Source organism: Hippocampus bargibanti, linkage group LG01 (genome assembly GCF_051943395.1).
Source record: "Hippocampus bargibanti isolate YZ-2025 linkage group LG01, ASM5194339v1, whole genome shotgun sequence".
NCBI lineage: Eukaryota > Metazoa > Chordata > Actinopteri > Syngnathiformes > Syngnathidae > Hippocampus > Hippocampus bargibanti.
In genome coordinates this window covers 15710054-15732835 of record NC_142734.1, presented here as the reverse complement: position 1 = coordinate 15732835, position 22782 = coordinate 15710054, and the positions used below count along the sequence as shown (strand labels likewise).

The window sequence follows — 22782 nt, the reverse complement described above, 5'->3', positions numbered from 1 at the left end:
TTATAATGGACGAAAGAAAATCTGAGAGACACAATCCAAACAATAAATTCTTGTCAAAAGCCTCCACAGAAGAGAGCGTCAAAACTGCTAAAATGGACTTGATAATGCACAGGGTATGCAAAAGATGTCATTATCATTTGCATATTTGCAAATCATCAATGTGTCTCCCGATTGTTGCAGATCTATATCGGTCACATAGTGAAGTATGGCGCCGCCGATGAGGATGGGCGCCTGCGGTCAGGTGACGAACTAATCTGTGTGGACGGCACAGCGGTGGTGGGAAAGTCTCATCAGTTGGTGGTGCAGCTGATGCAACAGGCTGCCAAACAAGGCCATGTCAACCTTACGGTCAGACGGAAGACCCCTGGGTACCCAGGTAAGCCTACGCTACTCCAGATCACCCCATGAAATTCTGCCAAATCCTGCAATAATGTGCGGGTAGTTGACATCCTCTTAAAAAAAAGGGTTTGTAGTGAAGGGGGGATAGCACAATATGGTCGCAAAGCATTTGTTGGAGTCTTCCATCTCTGTTGTTCCATACACAAACAAAGAATAACAATGTTTAACAGCAAATTTGAAAAAGAAGAAGCGTTATGTATCCTAAAATATTTTGCGCCCATTTGTGTGTTCACTTTTTTCTTAAAAAAAAACATGTTTTTTAGATAGATTCATTCTTAGACCTATGAGAGTGTAACCGGCCTCAGGCCTAGGGGATACCTGGGTCGGTCCAAAGCGCTTCACAGGCAGGTAGCACTGTGAACGACGAGGAAAGACGACACGAGACAACCGTGTTAATCAGCTTCACACAACGGCATTTATGACAACTGCGCATGCGTGAGCTGAGCCTACATCGCCTTCCTCTGTTCCATTCACAGGCGCGTAGCGCCCTCTCCTGACTTGGTAGTCTAATCGACTAACATACAATAACAGAGGTCGTTTCTAACCCCCTGATAGCATGTGCTCTATAGATTTTCCCAGTGATGTACTAATAATAATAAAACATTTCATTTATAAGCGCCTTTCAAAACTCTCAAGGACACTTTACAGTCACATTATATTTTTTTCTGCGGGTGAGCAGCGGCCGCCACACGACCGTGCATATCACCCCTAGGCCTTCAGTAGTGCTACGTCTGAATCAATCAGCTGCAAGTGTAGTGTGATATTATGACACCTCCACTAGAGGGTGCTGTCGGCCAGGAAATGACTTTTGACTTGAAAAAACTTTTTCTTTTTTTAAACTGTTTTTACTATGAACGTATGGATTCATGATAACCTCATAAAATTGCATTGCAACATTATTTGTTATTTTTGATAGCTTTGGAGCTGTCCAACCTGAATGATGTCCATTTATTCTTGAAAAGTCCGTCTTGAAAATGGCTTTAACAGTATATCTGCAACAAAATCCATTTCTTCTCCTACTTCAACCATTGTGGGTTGACAAAACCGTTATTTGTAGCTCGCTACAGATACAGTGTGCTAGCTCTGGTCAGTATGCTCTTATCCGTGGCGAATGATATGCAATGATTGCCTAGTGACTTGCCTATCATTTGACTAGCAGTGTCTGAAATAACGTCTGTCCGGACGCCCGGGGCGTACAACTTTTCCGTCGTGCGCACAATTTACAAAACGTCTCCGCCCGAGTGGTTGACAACTTCTTCAAGGGGAAAAATCAAATCAAACTTTTGCTTTATTTAATAATTCATTCCTTTCATAACTTTGCTGCTGTGAAATGTAAATGTCTCCACTGCGAGACAAAAAAAGGCAAATCCTATCCAAACGTTTGAACGAAGATTTCGAAATCAGAATAAATTATTCCGATTTCAAAATCGTCATTCGGTTTGGAAATTTCTGAATTTCGGTTCGTTTTGCAATTTGCATGCTCGGCACAGCAGCCAATCAGCAGCCGGCTTCGTGCTTCCGTCTTTCCCGAGCGTTATTAGGCCGTGCATTTGCATATCATTTTCAAAAGTAGATGCACAGAACCTCAGCCCCAGAAGAAAGATTCAAAAGAAGCTAACAAAATTTATGACGCTACAAAACATAAAACGTACATTATCCGGTGGCTGTAAAGTGTACAGTCACCGGTGTTTTGAAAGGCGCTTAGAAATTGAACGCACATTAAAAGCATCGTGGAAAGAAGATTTCACGTCGCTTGTAGCAGACGACGCAGCGCAAACATTGCATTGTGGAAAATGACGAAGAGTGTATGGACAAACGACCAACTAGAGCAAAATCATCAGCAAGGGATATTTCCGATAAATAATGCAAGGGAGCAGTTGTGGTAGGTACATCCTTAATAAAAACAATCCTTAATACATTGCAACAATGTTTTTTTTTTTTTGCGATTAGTCAACTTATTGTGTTTCAAGTTGTGAAAAATGGGGCAGGCAACTTTATGGCCGGGCAGACAACTTTTCAGAGTTGTCTACCCTGGTGTCCGCTAACTTTTTGTCATGAGTTTCGGACACTGTGACTATCCAATCATAGTTTGCGAAAACTATGATGTTTCCAGCGCTTTCCAGCATGCCTTGGATTGCCAACTCGAACTCTGGTTAAAGCAACAGTTTCATCGACATTGATTTTTTTATGCTCTCGGGCCTGCTGAACTGATTGTGAGGGCGTATAGGTTGATTTCTGACCCTGGGAATAAATGATGACTGAAATGTGATTGGTTAAATGCTTAATTACGAAAACACACATCTGGAGGTTCGCAAAGCAAGGGAAAAGCAATGAAAAGAAGCTGAAAGGCAATTTGGAATTATTTAATAAGAATTCATGGACAAATTATGATTCAGTCTGTGATTCAGATATTTTTCGGACTGCAGGCCCTGACAGCCCACCACGGAATAAATGTATGTTCGGGTATTTACACAGCAATTAATTGTCGGGAAATACGGGAAAATTCTAAGTGTAAATACGGTGTCCAGTATCTTGAACACTCTTTTCCTCATCGACAGTGTCAAAAGGTGAAGGTGACGTTCCGCCGTCGCCCGCATCTTCCCACCACAGCAGCACTCAAGCACCCAGCCTGACGGAAGGCAAGCGGACCCCACAAGGAAGCCAAAACTCTCTCAACACGGTCAGCTCGGGCAGCGGGTCTACCAGCGGCATAGGCAGCGGCGGAGGAGGAGGCAGCGGGAGCGCCGTGGTTCCCGCCTCTCTGCAGCCGTACGACGTGGAAATTCAACGTGGAGAAAACGAAGGCTTCGGTTTTGTCATTGTGTCCTCAGTTTCCAGGCCCGATGCGGGCACTACCTTTGGTGAGCGAATGTGAGCTAGTCATGATGCAAATAACTTCAAAAAGGTGTCATAATTTCACTTGATTTTAATCTGCCCTAACGGCTTGGCCATCTCTCTGAAAATCATTACTTTTCTCTGTGATTCATCATCCTTATGCACTAGTTACTTCAAAGTTGTGATATTTGGGTCTCTGAGCTATATAGTTTTGTTTTTTTCCAGAGGCTTGGCTGCTTAATTCAGGAAAGAGGCACCGAGAACATTTGCACCACTGAGTCGTACTCCCCACCAAGATTCCTTCCCCTGAGAATAGCATGAGGTGGCGTTTTGACCGGGGTACTCTTAACACCAAGGTCACAAACCTGCTATGGTGAGCTTAGGGATTTAGAAATCACTTCATGAGCAGCGCTCATTCCAACTGGATCAGGCCGACTGCGGCTTTCTTCTAAACAATATCGTGGCTGATTCCGACCTCACAGCTGCGTTCACTTAACATCTGTCAACAGCAAAATTGCACCATTCAAAAGTTGCTCTGCGAGTGATGAGCGATTGTTGATGTTCTCCTCCAACGCATTTGATATTATTTACCCCGTGAGTAATGGATCCGTGTCCTCAATGTCATGCCAAGGTCTCTTGTACAACCATAAAGATGATGTAGTGCGACGTGTCATCTGAAAAACACTTGAATGGGTGTTAGCCGCATTGACTGATCCCATGAGATGATGATGTTACTTACCAAAAAGGCAACACGGACGTTACTTATTGTGACAGTTGTGTGTGTATGTGTGCTCGTCAACAAGCCCAAGCTTTTGAGGCTTTCGCTTTCGCTTTTGCCGATTCCTGTAGGGAACATCGGATGAACGAGCTTTCATGTGCTGTGCTTTGCACATTCTCATTGGAGTTGTCAGGCTCAAGTTGAGATGTAAAAATAACGTATGTTTTTCATAATGTGAACAAATATGGTGGACTGGTTAGCACGTCCGCTTCTCAGTGCAGAGGCGCAGTGTTGGGTTCGGGCTGTGTGAAGTTTGATCTCCTCGGGCCAGCGTGGGTTTTCTCCTGATGCTCCCTCTGGTCCCCCCCACCCCCGCATTCCAAAACCATGCATGGCCTGAACACTCTTGTTGTAACTTGGTGTGATTCTGAGCGTGAATGGTTCGTTTCTGTACCATTCTGCTCCCAGCACGCCCTCGACTCTTGTGAGGATAAGCAGATTAGAAAATGGAGGGGTGGATGAACAAATATATATTCTGGGGAGTTCTTCAGACCAGGGAATAACACTTAAGCTTTGGGTGATTCAATCACCCGCATAGCTTGCAAATGGCCCTCACTTCCCCATCCTCTACCCTCTCTCACCTTGTGACCTGGCTTTGCTGGTGTGTTAAGCAGATGGGTTAATAAATCCCGCGTACCTATCACGTCATGTCAGGCCTTGTATCTCGTTATCAGTGCAGAGTGACAGGATACAAGTGTGTCTTTTTAATTGAGACGGAGGAATGGGAGTTGTGGAGTGTAATAAATGTCGGTGTCATGAAAAAGAATCCTCGCTTGATGAAGGATTGTAGGGAAGAAATCAAGGGAAGAGATGCAGCGTGAGAGTCGGGATGACAGAAGATCCTCCGGGTCTATTTGTAGATTCTGCACCATCTTGATTGCTGTCACTGAGATCCAGATAATTGCTGTTCCTCTCACGCTTGACCTTTTTACTTTGTCACCTGTGGAACCTCCACTTTCGAAATGCTCACGTTTTTGGGGAGGCACTCGAGAGCCCAAAGCCAACTTATTTTGGCCTTGCTAAGCAGCGATAAATCTTGTTGTCTCATCGATCCTGGGATATCGAGGGACTGCCTGTGGCCTTCATGGTGCTCTGACTCGAGTATCGCTGTGAAGCTTCTGATGGCTTGGATCGCTGCCATTTGCTTGGTCATGCTTTGATTTTTCAACATCAGACAAAATGCTTCTCAGTCACTCACAAATGTTTCTGTTTTGTCAATGTGAGCATGTGAAGGGATTTCAATATGTTGAACTGATTGAACTGACAGTGGGTATCGCTAAATGGGCCAAGATCATGAGGGATGATTAATATTCTTCCTGTCTCCTCCTTTCCCTTTCTTTTTCCTGAATCAATATAATCAACCACTTCACACCCCAACAAAAATGCTGTCGACTCAAAAGCTGGAAATGCTTGTGTGGCCATGCCCCACAAAATAGGGCGCATCATCGAAGGCAGCCCAGCAGACCGTTGCGGTAAGCTGAAAGTCGGCGATCGGATATTGGCCGTCAATAGCTGCTCCATCACCAACAAGTCCCACTCGGACATCGTCAACCTGATCAAGGAAGCCGGAAACACGGTCTCGCTCAGGATCATTCCTGGTGATGGTAAGACTTTGGTTCAAAGCTTCTCGTGGCCGTCTCATAATGCAGCAGCGCATGACTTATTCATGGTTGGTAGGTTGGAAAGGGCACTTTTGCTTCTCTAAACTGGTAAAGCACTTTTCATCCCGCATGGAGGCTGAGATCTCACGATGGGCCTGATTTACTAAAAGGCACGCAGAAAAGGGCAAAAACAGATGTGGAAGATGATTGACAAACTGGGTGCAACCTGGAACGCATCTGCCGATTGGTCAACAAAAAGTATTGCCAGATATTTGGAAACACCATTTTTTCGCTATTGAATGATCAAAGGCAGGAATGGCCAACCACAATTTTTGCAGTGTTATTGCAAAAACGCCCATCGTACACATGGACATCCATAAATTTCCCTTGTCCTGTTTTCCTATTGAGTTTAACTGTCTGTATTTTTCTGCCTGACCTTTCAAAACGAGCAATTTTTGCCTGCCAAGTTCTGTCCTGTTGTAAATGCCTAGTTGATATTCGCGTGGAATGAACTGAAGTGCCGCTAAAGATTTTTTTGCCATGTGAAATGCTCTAATGAAGCCCAACATAAATGGCACAACACTTTGCCATTACTTTCATCAATTGCATGAACATGCTACAAAATTAGGCCCGATGTGTTGGCCCAGCAGCATCTGTTCAATTTCTCTCCTGGGTTCTTGACATGTATTTTGGTCTTAGGTTGCCAGTTTGCAAGGATTAAAAACAAAATATCTCTCGTCCCTCCCATCTTAAATGAGGCCTAATGCCTAAAGGTGCAATCACAGCCCGGCATAGAACATTAGAGGTAATCAGAAAGAACAAAATAAGTAATCAGATTTGCTTCAGGGAGTAGTCTACTGCTCCCCCAACCGTAGAGCAGGGACCTATCAGAGCAGAGTTCTGGCACAGCCACCTCTGTCCATTAGGGATATACTGTATATAGGGCCAGAGTTACCAGGACAACTTTAGTTCACTGACGAAGCTCTTCGGATGAGGAGTGAAACATCACACACTTTCAAAGAAGTACAAATGACTTTTTATCGATGGACCACTCCTGTACGACTGAGAGCCTACACAGAAGATGAGGAAATAATGTCAGCATTTATCGCACAAGCGCATAGCGTCGACATTGGTCACATTTCGTCTAGCTTCTTTCCAAAGCCATCTTCGGAGTATTTCTCTGTGTTTTAGATACTCTTTCATGTTGACTTATGACATGTTGTATTCATGATCCTCCCCAGAGTCTTCCAATGCTTCTCTGCTGACCAACGCTGAGAAGATTGCTACTATTACCACCACACACACACCTCAACAGTCCAAAGAGTCTCGGTTGGTGCACATGCAATATTGATATAAGAAGCTACACCCCACCCCTCCTTCTACATACTGAACACTGTGTTCTTGTGTATTTTTGAAGGAACACTTCCAAGTCGAAAGGAGTTCCTCCTCCTCCTCCAACACAAACTGTACAGGTGAGAATATGTGGTTCATTTATCAAGTGATATCAAGCGGGGCCATTGTTAACATCGCGCAAAGCTCTCTCAATCTCGCTTGTCTTGTCTGTGGCGAGTGTGAGTTGGGGTGGAATCCACGTCGACCGCCTCCAAGTCCTTCACACCCAACTTCAGTTACATTCAGGTTACATGTCTGCATTCATGGCAATCACGCCCTTTCATGTTAGCTCCATCTCCTTCCCCCATGTGGTCTCACAACCATTCCATTTTTTTCCATGGTGGCCTGGAACCGGGTTACTTTGGATGCCAGGAACATAGCCGAACATCACCGAATGATTTGCACCCTGCTCATAATGTGCGATCATGAGTCTATTCATCCTTCATGCATTCACTGGCATCGCAATCATTGACATTTGGCGAGTTCAGCGGCATGATGTAGGATTATTCCTGGGTGTTGATACCGTGTATTGTGCATTTTATACGTCACACTCCTTTTTTTGTCATTCGCAGGACAATGAGTTCTACTCGGTGGACCTTGAACGTGACAGCAAAGGTTTTGGTTTTAGCCTGAGGGGAGGGCGGGAATACAACATGGACCTTTACGTGTTGAGACTAGCAGAGGACGGAGCTGCTGTCCGAAATGGCAAAATGCGGGTATGGAAGATTTTCAATATGAGCCTATCAGAATCAGAAAGCCTTGTAAAAAATGTTAAAATGTTGTTCTTCTCTAGGTGGGAGACGAAATCTTGGAGATTAATGGCGAGAGCACAAAGAACATGAAACATTCGCGTGCCATTGAACTGATCAAGAATGGCGGGCGGTGGGCACGGCTTGTCTTGAAACGTGGAGATGGATCTGTACCCGAGTATGGTAGGTTTACATTTTTGCTCAGGGTGTTGAGGGATCATAATGGACAACACAAATTGGAATCTGTTACTGGTAATTGTGAACAACATCCTATTTGAATTGGCAAAGAGAAAACTGGGCATCCGAGCTCACATTTTCATCTGGGATCTCATTATTTTTTTCGTTGTTTATTCAGCACACTTCATACACACATTTCAAGGCAAAATACAATATTTAAGGGAACTCATTTTGTCGACAATAATGTGGTCAATATTTTTCCGCGAATCTAAATAGGGCGTTCTCATCAACATTGCGTTTGTGGAATAAGAGTGAAGCAAGAAATTCCACCATTTCGTATCTATGTCAGAGGGCGGCCATTTTGCCACGTTCCGTCGGCTGAAAACGACATCACAGTTGCTCAAGACTCAGTTAAAGACACGTCTTGGCTCTTCTTCAGAAAACAAGGGAAAGCATAAAGTGACAAAATGGCCGCTGCGATGGACAACAACAGGTGGATTTTACTACTTGTATTGCACAAACGTAATATTCAACAGAATGCAGTGTTTTGACTAGTGGGACTACATAGAACTATTGTAAAGATTTTTCGGTGGTTGATGATCACATTAACTCATTCACTGCCAGATGATGTGCAAAAAATGTGTCCGGTCCAGTGCCAGGGTTTTTGTCATTGTCACTCGAATTCCAGGACCCACATAATATTGAGTTTTAGGACTACATAAATATTCAATGCAGCATAAGAAACCTTAGACTCTCTTTTTTCGTCAGAAAAAAATAGTTATTTCTTAAGTTAGATGGGTCTGAAGTTATGTGAGCTTGAAATGGGGCGGCTGTACAAAATACCATACAATACATTCATCTTGGTTTATATAGCACTTTAACAAAAGCTGAAGCTAGAACAAAGCGCTAACATGACAAAAGGAAAACCCTGCCCCATTGTGGAAGGGGAAAAATATTGCCAGAGGTCTGGTCAGTGCTTTATCTGCACCCAAGCAAGAAAAAAAACCAAAACCCAAACTAATTCGGGAATGGCGCTCTACGTCATATTTCCAATTCCTGAATAAATTTGCGAATGAATTAAAAGCAAACAATAAGCTGCCGCTGCTCACCCCTAGAAAAACTTGGCCTGTGACTGTAAAATGTCCTGGAGAGTTTGGATAGGTGCTTAAAAATGAAATATATTATTATTATTATTATTATTATTATTATTATTATTATTATTATTATTATTACAGTAAAGTCTCGTTATATCGATATTCAAGGGAGTCCGAAAAATATCGATATAACCGGGACTATCGATATATCCGATCCTGCGCCGAACTGCATTAAACAAAAGCCGCCAAAAGAGGGCAGCCAAGCGCCATATAAGAAACGGAGCTGGCCATTAGCTTTTTTTTTTGGGTGAGATGTTCCCCCAATGTTGCCTCAAAATGGCACATATAATTCTTTAATGATTGTAAACATGTATGCTTTAATCTTCAGAACTACAGTGGATTTGAAACATATTCATAACTGGATGTGTAACAAGAAAGCATATTATCCGAATCTGAAGCCATTGTTTGGATTCACAAGCAATGCAAGACGTCTTGGCGTGAAGTCATTTTTATTTGCATTTGAATAAAAAGTGACATCGGCTGTCCTTTAATACACAGTATGGAATGTTAATAATTTTCAAAATCATCGCGCTTCAGCAGACAAAACAAGAAACATTGTTGCAAAAAACGATTGCATTCATATACAGTACAGTGGGCATGTACATAACACAACAGGGAAACTGCAACGCTTACATCTTACTGTATTATGTATACAATTTAAAAGTCATCAATCTTCTTCTGCTTCCCATTTTTACCTTTTAACACAAACACTTCAATCTCGTCTGCTACACACGAGCTAGCGTCTGAAAATGAAAATGGCTCTGCTACACGGGTGCTGGGCACGTAACCAAGTCACCTGACCAAGTCGACCAATGGCGCGACTGATGGCGTGACACGTGACAAAGTCACACGGCCAAGTCGACCAATAGCGCGACCGATGGTGGCTCATGTGACCAAGTCGACCAATGGCGGCTCACGTAACAAGACATGTGACCAAGTTGACCAATGGCGCGACGGATATATCGATATAAACAACAAAAATGGCCGGCGGGGGATAAAAAGGAGCACCGTAATAACCGGATTATTGTAATAACCGGGTATCGTACTAAACGGTACTAATTATACATAAAAAGACTAGAAATGTGCAAGGGAAATGAAAATAGTATCGCAATAAGCGGTACTATCGATATAACCGATATCGATATAACGAGACTTTACTGTATTATTATTATTATTATTATTATTATTATTATTATTATTATTATTGATAAATTGAGGATGATTCAAAACATTTATGAAATAGAATGTAGAATCACAAACATGATTTTATAGATGATAGAAATGCTCGTGAGAAATGCTAATTGAGTGTGCTGATGTCAGTCAGAACATGAGTGGGTTTAGTTAAAACATTCAGGAACCCAGACATTTAATGTCCTGTGGACCAGCAGCATAATAGCAATCATATTATATTTACTGGGAGTCTTTGTTATGGTATGCTGCAATGGTCTTAATACTTCACAGCCGTTTGGAGTCCCGTCAGAAGACCATTTGTATTTGTCTAAGTGATTTGAGACCCCCCGCCCCCCACCGATGTTCATGCAATTAGCAAAATGGGTTGTCAGCAAATTAGCCTCAGTGTTGGCCAGAGCAATTGCTTTCCAAAAGTTGTAGTTTCTCTTGATGGATTGTGCCTGTCGTTCTGCCATTTTTCTCAGGTTTAATGTTGGACTGCACTGCATTTCTCTTCTCTTTGATATAGAATAAAGTGTTACATTGCTTTTTACGTTTTACTGTCTCTTGGGATGAAATGTAAAACTGCCTTTTGTCTGTTTTGTTTGTTTTCTCCTCTCCTTCTCCCTCTCTCTCTTACCTATCTCTTGTGGCTGGGCTCTTCCTCCTCTCTCCAGCGATGATGGCTCCTCATCTCGCTGTTGGTACAATGAGAAATGACAAGATGGGAGAGCCCTGTTTCTACCTAATGGGCCAAAATCAGACCACGGTTTGTAGCCAGAAGTCTGCCATGATCCACTCCCCCAACCCCGCCCTGTGGTCATCTTTCTCTTTTGATTCTTTCCACACCCTTTCATAAGCTCCTCCTGACCCGCACCCTTCTTTGTTTGTACTTGACAAAAATGAACAGCTTTCTGTCTTGTCGTGCCTCAATCCAACTTTCCACATCAGTTTATGTAGACATGTGGAAAAGGCCGCCGAGACTAACATAATATCACCAGTCATCAACTGCTGCTGCCGCCATAGCAACCGAAACCCCATTTATTTATTTCTTCTTTGTTGATCCCAACGACACACATCACCATATCGTTTTGAATGCTTTCTTAGGCGCCTGAATTGTCAATGATAACCCGTCCCCACACTTGCCGATGTTCACCTGCTCTTGTTGCTGAAATCACCTCGTGTTTCACCTGCAGCCCTGGAGGAAAAATGTACTGAAGCCACATATCCTTTCAGTGCAACCTCCAAGTCTATTTGTGAGAAAGACTGTTGTGCATCGGTGTGAACCATAACTGCAATCATGCGCTACCTATAACTAAGTATGCATGAGCTGCTTTTAATCGCCGCCCCATGACTCTGTCATGTCACCACAGTTTGAAATGTATGCACATGGAATGCCAATCACTGCTTTTAACCATGTATTGTTATTGTTGTCGTTGGTGTTGTTGTCGTTCTCTCTTTAAGACGGGAGCCATGACGGCTACCCTCCCGCACCCGGGGCACAAAACACTACGGAAGTGAGAACGCTGCCAACCAACCGCCGATACCACACCTCATTGGATTCCAGTTATCCACCAGACCTTCACACACCATCACGCCGGGAGCAGGCTGGGCGTGGGCCAGACAGCAACAGGGACAGGGCCGGGCCAGATCAGATGGACTACCAAGACCGACAGTTTAACTCTCACCTTCACCACACCTGGAATAACAATCACCGTCACAGTAACCCCAGACAACAGACGTCTCCAGACAACAGTAACGGTGGCAACAAGAAGATACGCCGGCGCAAGGTCAAAAAGTCAGAGTCTGAAAGCGGCATCTCGAAGCTCCTAAAGACTCTGAGGAAAGACACCGCGGGGAAGAAGGCTGCTGTGGCGCAGAAACTCAGGAGCCAAGGACTCTCAAACAGCAGCTTGCCTTTGGACGGGAAGTTTCGCACGCAGCGCCGCGGCTCCCTTGATCGCTCACCCACGCGAAAGCGCACCTCCTCCCCCGATCGTAGGCGGGCCAAGTCAATGGACCGCAGGACAGAGCGAACGCATCGGGAGAGCGAGTATGACGACGGGGGCTTCCTCGCCGTCACTCCTGAGCGCAAATTGTACGAGAGAAGGCTCCTCAAGGACTACCAAATGAGCACACCTGAGCGCCCCAAAAAGAACGGTGTCGATTCCTCGTCCCTTCCCAGGGGCAGCACTTGCGACCCGGCCACCAAGAACGGAAACGTGATGAGAGACTCTTCCTCCGAGCAATTTGGGATCAACGGAACACCAGAGAGACGGTATAGAGCGGTGCGGGATTCTTCCCCTGACAGCAACTACAGCCGGGACGAGCAGAACTATGCAGCAGCGCCCAGGCTCAAAGACTACTACAGCATGATGAAGAACAATGCTGCACACAACAATGCCACATACAAGAACACAGGCCACAACAATAACACCGTTTGCCAAAGCCCAAAGCAGCTCCCTGAGCCCAAGAGAAAGTTGTACACAGAAAGCCCCAAAGACCTCAGCATCTAGAGTGCAGCGGACTCTCCCCGAAACGAAACCCTTTGTGTACCTTCCACTGAAATTGGACCCATGAAGACACGAAGAGTCACCTGGTTGATTGATTGATTTAACTTGTCCTGATCCCATCCGAAGATTCCTAAAACAGCAGGAGTACAATCCCATCGGCTTACACTGGTTGTTTTGTCATTGTTACGTTGCTCATAACAGGTTGTTGTATTATAATAGAAGTATTGTATGTGCCTGCATATGAAATTGGTGATTTAGCTTTTTTTGTCTGCATTGCTGAATCTCAATGTTTTTTTCCCTCCGCCCTACGATATGAGACAAGCTTCCGGTTGTGCTTTTTATTTCTCCAACTTTTTTACTTTAATAAACAAACGATAGCACAAATTGCAAATGGCTTACAAGAACTGTGAAAAAAAAACAATGGGTAATATTCAAAATTGAAGAACTGGAGATAAAGTAGGAGGGCTGAATTTATACATAATTTATTTCTATCACAAGTCTGTTTTTATTTAACATGGCACATATCGACGAGTGAGCTTGCTTAAATCCTAAAGCTGTATGTTGGAAAGCATGATTATTAAGTTCTGTGTTCCCAAATTAAAAAATCAGAAAAGAAGGGAAAGTTGGTGACACATCCTCTACAGTGAACATTCAAAAGTTTCCAATTGATCCCTGCTACAAGCAAACACGAGAGAATGGATAAAAAGAAAGACATTGATATGATCCATTTGCTAGATGCACACATGAATTAAAGTTTTTTCAAATGAGCATGTTGGGGGTTGGGTTCTGTGACCTCACTATTGGTGTGGTCCTGTTCCTGGCCACCACCTCCTCACCCCACACACAAGCAGCTGACGCACTTCATTGGTGACATACGCAGAAGATGCAACATATTATTATACCAAATATGAAATTCAAAGGGAAAAAAACAATGTAAATTTGCTTCCAAACTTCTAGCAACACAACTCGGCCAGCATGAGCTATATGACCCCCCCCCAAAAAAAAAAAAGACCCCACCTGCCCACAAACTTGACATCAAAGTAATTATTGCATGCTATATGAATCAAATTACATAATATAATCACAACCCCCCTTCCAGATGAGAACACATTAGGTGATTGTCATTCAAGCATTTATACTGTGACCGCGATCCTGCACAGTTCTTAAATATAAGCAAACCTTCATTTGTCTTTTAAAAATTCCCAATTTACAAAGTTATGAAAGGGAGAAGTAGAAGAACAAATATATATATATATATATATATATATATATATATATATATATATATATATATATATATATATATATATATATATATATATATATATATATATAAAGCATATTACAAATGGGTGAGTGGAGGTGAGTGGGGTCTGTTTTCAGGTCTGTCTGACCGATAAGATAAGACTCCTCGAACAGGAGACCGCCAATCTGCCGTGCTGAGCCGCGCTGTCACCCCACTGGAATCTGACTGCTTCCTAATAATGTGTTTTGTTACTGTTTTTTTATTTTGTTGTTGTTTCACAGCAAATGCGTAGGCTACTGAGAGTCGCACCTGTGTGCCACCAAGGCTTAGCTTTGACACAAGGGTATGATTGAAGTCAAGTTCACACTCTTTCTCAAAAGGAAATGAAAATGAAGCAAAAATGCCTGTCGTTCTGCCATTTTTCTCAGGTTTAATGTTGGACTGCACTGCATTTCTCTTCTCTTTGATATAGAATAAAGTGTTACATTGCTTTTTACGTTTTACTGTCTCTTGGGATGAAATGTAAAACTGCCTTTTGTCTGTTTTGTTTGTTTTCTCCTCTCCTTCTCCCTCTCTCTCTTACCTATCTCTTGTGGCTGGGCTCTTCCTCCTCTCTCCAGCGATGATGGCTCCTCATCTCGCTGTTGGTACAATGAGAAATGACAAGATGGGAGAGCCCTGTTTCTACCTAATGGGCCAAAATCAGACCACGGTTTGTAGCCAGAAGTCTGCCATGATCCACTCCCCCAACCCCGCCCTGTGGTCATCTTTCTCTTTTGATTCTTTCCACACCCTTTCATAAGCTCCTCCTGACCCGCACCCTTCTTTGTTTGTACTTGACAAAAATGAACAGCTTTCTGTCTTGTCGTGCCTCAATCCAACTTTCCACATCAGTTTATGTAGACATGTGGAAAAGGCCGCCGAGACTAACATAATATCACCAGTCATCAACTGCTGCTGCCGCCATAGCAACCGAAACCCCATTTATTTATTTCTTCTTTGTTGATCCCAACGACACACATCACCATATCGTTTTGAATGCTTTCTTAGGCGCCTGAATTGTCAATGATAACCCGTCCCCACACTTGCCGATGTTCACCTGCTCTTGTTGCTGAAATCACCTCGTGTTTCACCTGCAGCCCTGGAGGAAAAATGTACTGAAGCCACATATCCTTTCAGTGCAACCTCCAAGTCTATTTGTGAGAAAGACTGTTGTGCATCGGTGTGAACCATAACTGCAATCATGCGCTACCTATAACTAAGTATGCATGAGCTGCTTTTAATCGCCGCCCCATGACTCTGTCATGTCACCACAGTTTGAAATGTATGCACATGGAATGCCAATCACTGCTTTTAACCATGTATTGTTATTGTTGTCGTTGGTGTTGTTGTCGTTCTCTCTTTAAGACGGGAGCCATGACGGCTACCCTCCCGCACCCGGGGCACAAAACACTACGGAAGTGAGAACGCTGCCAACCAACCGCCGATACCACACCTCATTGGATTCCAGTTATCCACCAGACCTTCACACACCATCACGCCGGGAGCAGGCTGGGCGTGGGCCAGACAGCAACAGGGACAGGGCCGGGCCAGATCAGATGGACTACCAAGACCGACAGTTTAACTCTCACCTTCACCACACCTGGAATAACAATCACCGTCACAGTAACCCCAGACAACAGACGTCTCCAGACAACAGTAACGGTGGCAACAAGAAGATACGCCGGCGCAAGGTCAAAAAGTCAGAGTCTGAAAGCGGCATCTCGAAGCTCCTAAAGACTCTGAGGAAAGACACCGCGGGGAAGAAGGCTGCTGTGGCGCAGAAACTCAGGAGCCAAGGACTCTCAAACAGCAGCTTGCCTTTGGACGGGAAGTTTCGCACGCAGCGCCGCGGCTCCCTTGATCGCTCACCCACGCGAAAGCGCACCTCCTCCCCCGATCGTAGGCGGGCCAAGTCAATGGACCGCAGGACAGAGCGAACGCATCGGGAGAGCGAGTATGACGACGGGGGCTTCCTCGCCGTCACTCCTGAGCGCAAATTGTACGAGAGAAGGCTCCTCAAGGACTACCAAATGAGCACACCTGAGCGCCCCAAAAAGAACGGTGTCGATTCCTCGTCCCTTCCCAGGGGCAGCACTTGCGACCCGGCCACCAAGAACGGAAACGTGATGAGAGACTCTTCCTCCGAGCAATTTGGGATCAACGGAACACCAGAGAGACGGTATAGAGCGGTGCGGGATTCTTCCCCTGACAGCAACTACAGCCGGGACGAGCAGAACTATGCAGCAGCGCCCAGGCTCAAAGACTACTACAGCATGATGAAGAACAATGCTGCACACAACAATGCCACATACAAGAACACAGGCCACAACAATAACACCGTTTGCCAAAGCCCAAAGCAGCTCCCTGAGCCCAAGAGAAAGTTGTACACAGAAAGCCCCAAAGACCTCAGCATCTAGAGTGCAGCGGACTCTCCCCGAAACGAAACCCTTTGTGTACCTTCCACTGAAATTGGACCCATGAAGACACGAAGAGTCACCTGGTTGATTGATTGATTTAACTTGTCCTGATCCCATCCGAAGATTCCTAAAACAGCAGGAGTACAATCCCATCGGCTTACACTGGTTGTTTTGTCATTGTTACGTTGCTCATAACAGGTTGTTGTATTATAATAGAAGTATTGTATGTGCCTGCATATGAAATTGGTGATTTAGCTTTTTTTGTCTGCATTGCTGAATCTCAATGTTTTTTTCCCTCCGCCCTACGATATGAGACAAGCTTCCGGTTGTGCTTTTTATTTCTCCAACTTTTTTACTTTAATAAACAAACGATAGCACAAATTGCAAATGGCTTACAAGAACTGTGAAAAAAAAACAATGGGTAATATTCAAAATTGAAGAACTGGAGATAAAGTAGGAGGGCTGAATTTATACATAATTTATTTCTATCACAAGTCTGTTTTTATTTAACATGGCACATATCGACGAGTGAGCTTGCTTAAATCCTAAAGCTGTATGTTGGAAAGCATGATTATTAAGTTCTGTGTTCCCAAATTAAAAAATCAGAAAAGAAGGGAAAGTTGGTGACACATCCTCTACAGTGAACATTCAAAAGTTTCCAATTGATCCCTGCTACAAGCAAACACGAGAGAATGGATAAAAAGAAAGACATTGATATGATCCATTTGCTAGATGCACACATGAATTAAAGTTTTTTCAAATGAGCATGTTGGGGGTTGGGTTCTGTGACCTCACTATTGGTGTGGTCCTGTTCCTGGCCACCACCTCCTCACCCCACACACAAGCAGCTGACGCGCTTCATTGGTGACATACGCAGAAGATGCAACATATTATTATACCAAATATGAAATTCAAAGGGAAAAAAACAATGTAAATTTGCTTCCAAACTTCTAGCAACACAACTCGGCCAGCATGAGCTATATGACCCCCCCCCCCAAAAAAAAAGACCCCACCTGCCCACAAACTTGACATCAAAGTAATTATTGCATGTTATATGAATCAAATTACATAATATAATCACAACCCCCCTTCCAGATGAGAACACATTAGGTGATTGTCATTCAAGCATTTATACTGTGACCGCGATCCTGCACAGTTCTTAAATGTAAGCAAACCTTCATTTGTCTTTTAAAAATTCCCAATTTACAAAGTTATGAAAGGGAGAAGTAGAAGAACATATATATATATATATATATATATATATATATATATATATATATATATATATATATATATATATATATATATATATATATATATATATATATAAAAGCATATTACAAATGGGTGAGTGGAGGTGAGTGGGGTCTGTTTTCAGGTCTGTCTGACCGATAAGATAAGACTCCTCGAACAGGAGACCGCCAATCTGCCGTGCTGAGCCGCGCTGTCACCCCACTGGAATCTGACTGCTTCCTAATAATGTGTTTTGTTACTGTTTTTTTATTTTGTTGTTGTTTCACAGCAAATGCGTAGGCTACTGAGAGTCGCACCTGTGTGCCACCAAGGCTTAGCTTTGACACAAGGGTATGATTGAAGTCAAGTTCACACTCTTTCTCAAAAGGAAATGAAAATGAAGCAAAAATTAATTCAAACCCGTTCTTGAGAAGGTAGAACTCTTTCTTGGTTGGACCCCCCGGCAGGATTGACCTCTCAAAAATCACTGAAATGCTTTTGTACTTTTGGCGGGCAGGCGGCCGCGCATGCTTCAGCTGTTGTCTCATCTGCTGATCGCACGATGTTGTGATGCTCGTGATGCTGTTTATTACCTTTGCCACAACAACCTTGTAGGAGATTAGAATGCAGCGTGCGTAGGTGGTCGACTCAAAGACTTCCACAAAAAAAAAAAAAAAAAAAAAAAAAAAAAAAAAAAAAAAAAAAAAAAAAAAAAAAAAAAAATCAAAATAAAGTTTTTCATACAAATTGTTTTGTTCAGATAATTTCACACCGTTATCTTTCCGGAGACATGGTTGTTTTGCCAGTCAGTTCCACCATGATGTCCCCGATCCACTGGTGGAAAGACGCTTTGATCCTCTCCTCTTTCATCTAGAACTGCTTCATGTCATCACAAAGAGGGTACAGCAACTCCTGAAGAATGAATATCTCTCTGTGTCTTTGTTTTGTCATATTGTCTCTATGCTGTCATATTATTTGCTATTTAGTTTTTTTTGTTCTTTTGACTTCAAGACGGCGCCCCGAGAGTGGCTGCCTTTCCAGCAGCTCATGTATTTTGTTTTTCTACTTTCATTCCTTTCATCACTTTGCTGCTGTGAAATGTAAATTTCTCCACTGTGAGACTAATAAAGGCAAATCCAATCCAATCCAATCTAATCCAAAATATGCACAGACCTACTTTTTTTCCTGAAGACTGACACTTGCTAAATGTGTTTCAGATTTACTGGCTTATAACATCTTTCATCATTTTATAAAACATCCTGTGGAAAGATGAGACAAAAGCTGTCAGCTGCCGTTTTTAAACAACTTGAACTCATTTATTGGATACACCCTCCCGTCCCCGTGAAACTACATCCTTTCCTGTAGCGCTTGCTGAAGACAACATAAATCCTTGTCTCATTTTTGTATTACTTGCCATACAGTTCTCACTGCACACCCTGATCAAGATATCTCTGCTCTTAATTGGATTAATTTCATTTAGACTTCATCTTGCTGATCTTAATTATTTTGTAAGAGCACAAACAACATTCTTTGAAGGGCGTAGGTAGGTTCTGTCGTCAATTAACAAATAAAAGCACACGAAGCAGATCTGTATTCCAGGCTAGATATATTTTCATGGTGGTTGCCTTGGCAACACAGGAAGGTCATAATGCTCCAGCATGGTGCTCCGTCACACAAGGAAATTGAATCAGAATCACATTGCTAATTGATCAGAAAAGAAGGGAAAGTTGGTGACACATCCTCTACAGTGAACATTCAAAAGTTTCCAATTGATCCCTGCTACAAGCAAACACGAGAGAATGGATAAAAAGAAAGACATTGATATGATCCATTTGCTAGATGCACACATGAATTAAAGTTTTTTCAAATGAGCATGTTGGGGGTTGGGTTCTGTGACCTCACTATTGGTGTGGTCCTGTTCCTGGCCACCACCTCCTCACCCCACACACAAGCAGCTGACGCACTTCATTGGTGACATACGCAGAAGATGCAACATATTATTATACCAAATATGAAATTCAAAGGGAAAAAAACAATGTAAATTTGCTTCCAAACTTCTAGCAACACAACTCGGCCAGCATGAGCTATATGACCCCCCCCCAAAAAAAAAAAAGACCCCACCTGCCCACAAACTTGACATCAAAGTAATTATTGCATGCTATATGAATCAAATTACATAATATAATCACAACCCCCCTTCCAGATGAGAACACATTAGGTGATTGTCATTCAAGCATTTATACTGTGACCGCGATCCTGCACAGTTCTTAAATATAAGCAAACCTTCATTTGTCTTTTAAAAATTCCCAATTTACAAGGTTATGAAAGGGAGAAGTAGAAGAACAAATATATATATATATATATATATATATATATATATATATATATATATATATATATATATATATATATATATATATATATATATATATATATAAAAGCATATTACAAATGGGTGAGTGGAGGTGAGTGGGGTCTGTTTTCAGGTCTGTCTGACCGATAAGATAAGACTCCTCGAACAGGAGACCGCCAATCTGCCGTGCTGAGCCGCGCTGTCACCCCACTGGAATCTGACTGCTTCCTAATAATGTGTTTTGTTACTGTTTTTTTATTTTGTTGTTGTTTCACAGCAAATGCGTAGGCTACTGAGAGTCGCACCTGTGTGCCACCAAGGCTTAGCTTTGACACAAGGGTATGATTGAAGTCAAGTTCACACTCTTTCTCAAAAGGAAATGAAAATGAAGCAAAAATTAATTCAAACCCGTTCTTGAGAAGGTAGAACTCTTTCTTGGTTGGACCCCCCGGCAGGATTGACCTCTCAAAAATCACTGAAATGCTTTTGTACTTTTGGCGGGCAGGCGGCCGCGCATGCTTCAGCTGTTGTCTCATCTGCTGATCGCACGATGTTGTGATGCTCGTGATGCTGTTTATTACCTTTGCCACAACAACCTTGTAGGAGATTAGAATGCAGCGTGCGTAGGTGGTCGACTCAAAGACTTCCACAAAACCGAGCCACTTTCCATTTTGCCGTCTTCATATGACTTTGGTCACAAGTTAGCAACATTCGATTATATGTGGTTATATTATTTGGCAAAAACAAGATTATATGCTAAAATACATGACCACTGCTGTCCATTACGGTACTACAAAAAATCTCTTGGCCATTTCCTGTATAGATTTTTCCTATGTGACTATACCTGTGGAGGAATTCAAAATGTTGCCTTTTTTTCATGTACAAAAGAGAAATTTATGATAAACCTCAGCAATGAGGAATGTGATAGTGTTTTTATCTCTGAATGGACCTGATGATTTATGGGATCTATGTTGATTTATTCTGGATCAGGTATGTCAAGACGTTTTCGAATGAAAGACGAATTGGTCAAGCTGTTTGTTTGTTTGAATCTCTCGATGGTTAGCCTGCCTTTGTATTATAAAGCACTTGTACGCGGTCTGTGTTCTTTAAGCATTCTTTTTTTGCAATGTGCTCCAGACTGTGTGTTGATAAGAGCAGTAAATGTATATGGGCCGTTTTTTTTGTTTGTTTTATAAATCTATGCATACATAAATATTACATTGTTCATAGCTTTATTTGATCCATGAAGCTATACATAGAATTAGTTGAAGTACAAGTAGATGTTGATTTATCCAGCTTATTTCCTTGAGATGGATTACACTGTATATGTAGCTATCAAAAGAAGTCTGTGAATGCTATTTTTATTATCAAAATAAAGTTTTTCATACAAATTGTTTTGTTCAGATAATTTCACACCGTTATCTTTCCGGAGACATGGTTGTTTTGCCAGTCAGTTCCACCATGATGTCCCCGATCCACTGGTGGAAAGACGCTTTGATCCTCTCCTCTTTCATCTAGAACTGCTTCATGTCATCACAAAGAGGGTACAGCAACTCCTGAAGAATGAATATCTCTCTGTGTCTTTGTTTTGTCATATTGTCTCTATGCTGTCATATTATTTGCTATTTAGTTTTTTTTGTTCTTTTGACTTCAAGACGGCGCCCCGAGAGTGGCTGCCTTTCCAGCAGCTCATGTATTTTGTTTTTCTACTTTCATTCCTTTCATCACTTTGCTGCTGTGAAATGTAAATTTCTCCACTGTGAGACTAATAAAGGCAAATCCAATCCAATCCAATCTAATCCAAAATATGCACAGACCTACTTTTTTTCCTGAAGACTGACACTTGCTAAATGTGTTTCAGATTTACTGGCTTATAACATCTTTCATCATTTTATAAAACATCCTGTGGAAAGATGAGACAAAAGCTGTCAGCTGCCGTTTTTAAACAACTTGAACTCATTTATTGGATACACCCTCCCGTCCCCGTGAAACTACATCCTTTCCTGTAGCGCTTGCTGAAGACAACATAAATCCTTGTCTCATTTTTGTATTACTTGCCATACAGTTCTCACTGCACACCCTGATCAAGATATCTCTGCTCTTAATTGGATTAATTTCATTTAGACTTCATCTTGCTGATCTTAATTATTTTGTAAGAGCACAAACAACATTCTTTGAAGGGCGTAGGTAGGTTCTGTCGTCAATTAACAAATAAAAGCACACGAAGCAGATCTGTATTCCAGGCTAGATATATTTTCATGGTGGTTGCCTTGGCAACACAGGAAGGTCATAATGCTCCAGCATGGTGCTCCGTCACACAAGGAAATTGAATCAGAATCACATTGCTAATTGATCATTAGACTTTATTTGGAGGCATTTTATCCAAAAAGGACTTGATATTTCTTTCAATTATTTTATCCATTTCATTATTTTGTCCTGAAAGTCTTCATAGAGTGTCACCTTTACTTCAATAAAATCCCAACTTGTCATAATAGGTGAAGTTGAATCGTTATATAATTATGACTAACAATAAATAATCGCCCATCCAGAACAAGTTCTAAATCCAAGGTGACCCAAGAGTGGGTAAACTCGTAAGGTAGAAATTGACACAGGACATAAAATGCATACGGAATGTTGCATTCCCATTTATTCCTTTCAACAATAAACTACATCATTATTTCTGTCATCCATTCCGATAGTAAGTAAAACATAAAGGTGATGAG

The 22782-nt window shown here is 42.4% G+C and overlaps 1 protein-coding gene across 12 annotated transcripts in view; it reads left to right on the top strand.

Annotated features, from left to right (window-relative positions):
• LOC148903300 (membrane-associated guanylate kinase, WW and PDZ domain-containing protein 1-like) overlaps positions 1-13990 on the top strand; it is a 109040-nt gene extending 95050 nt beyond the window's left edge. For 6 of the 12 annotated variants that reach the window (XM_088999598.1, XM_088999606.1, XM_088999577.1 and 3 more), the window contains 8 exons: positions 181-376; positions 2958-3260; positions 5413-5616; positions 6855-6942; positions 7031-7085; positions 7578-7721; positions 7799-7937; positions 11720-13989. In XM_088999598.1, coding sequence (XP_088855724.1) covers positions 181-376; positions 2958-3260; positions 5413-5616; positions 6855-6942; positions 7031-7085; positions 7578-7721; positions 7799-7937; positions 11720-12771 — 2181 coding nt within the window. In that variant the 3' untranslated portion in view covers positions 12772-13989. Of the gene's footprint in view, positions 1-180; positions 377-2957; positions 3261-5412; positions 5617-6854; positions 6943-7030; positions 7086-7577; positions 7722-7798; positions 7938-10932; positions 11025-11719 lie in introns of all 12 variants that reach the window. The other 6 variants (XM_088999591.1, XM_088999561.1, XM_088999553.1 and 3 more) reach the window with 3 other exon arrangements.
• The last annotated feature ends 8792 nt before the right edge of the window (positions 13991-22782 follow it).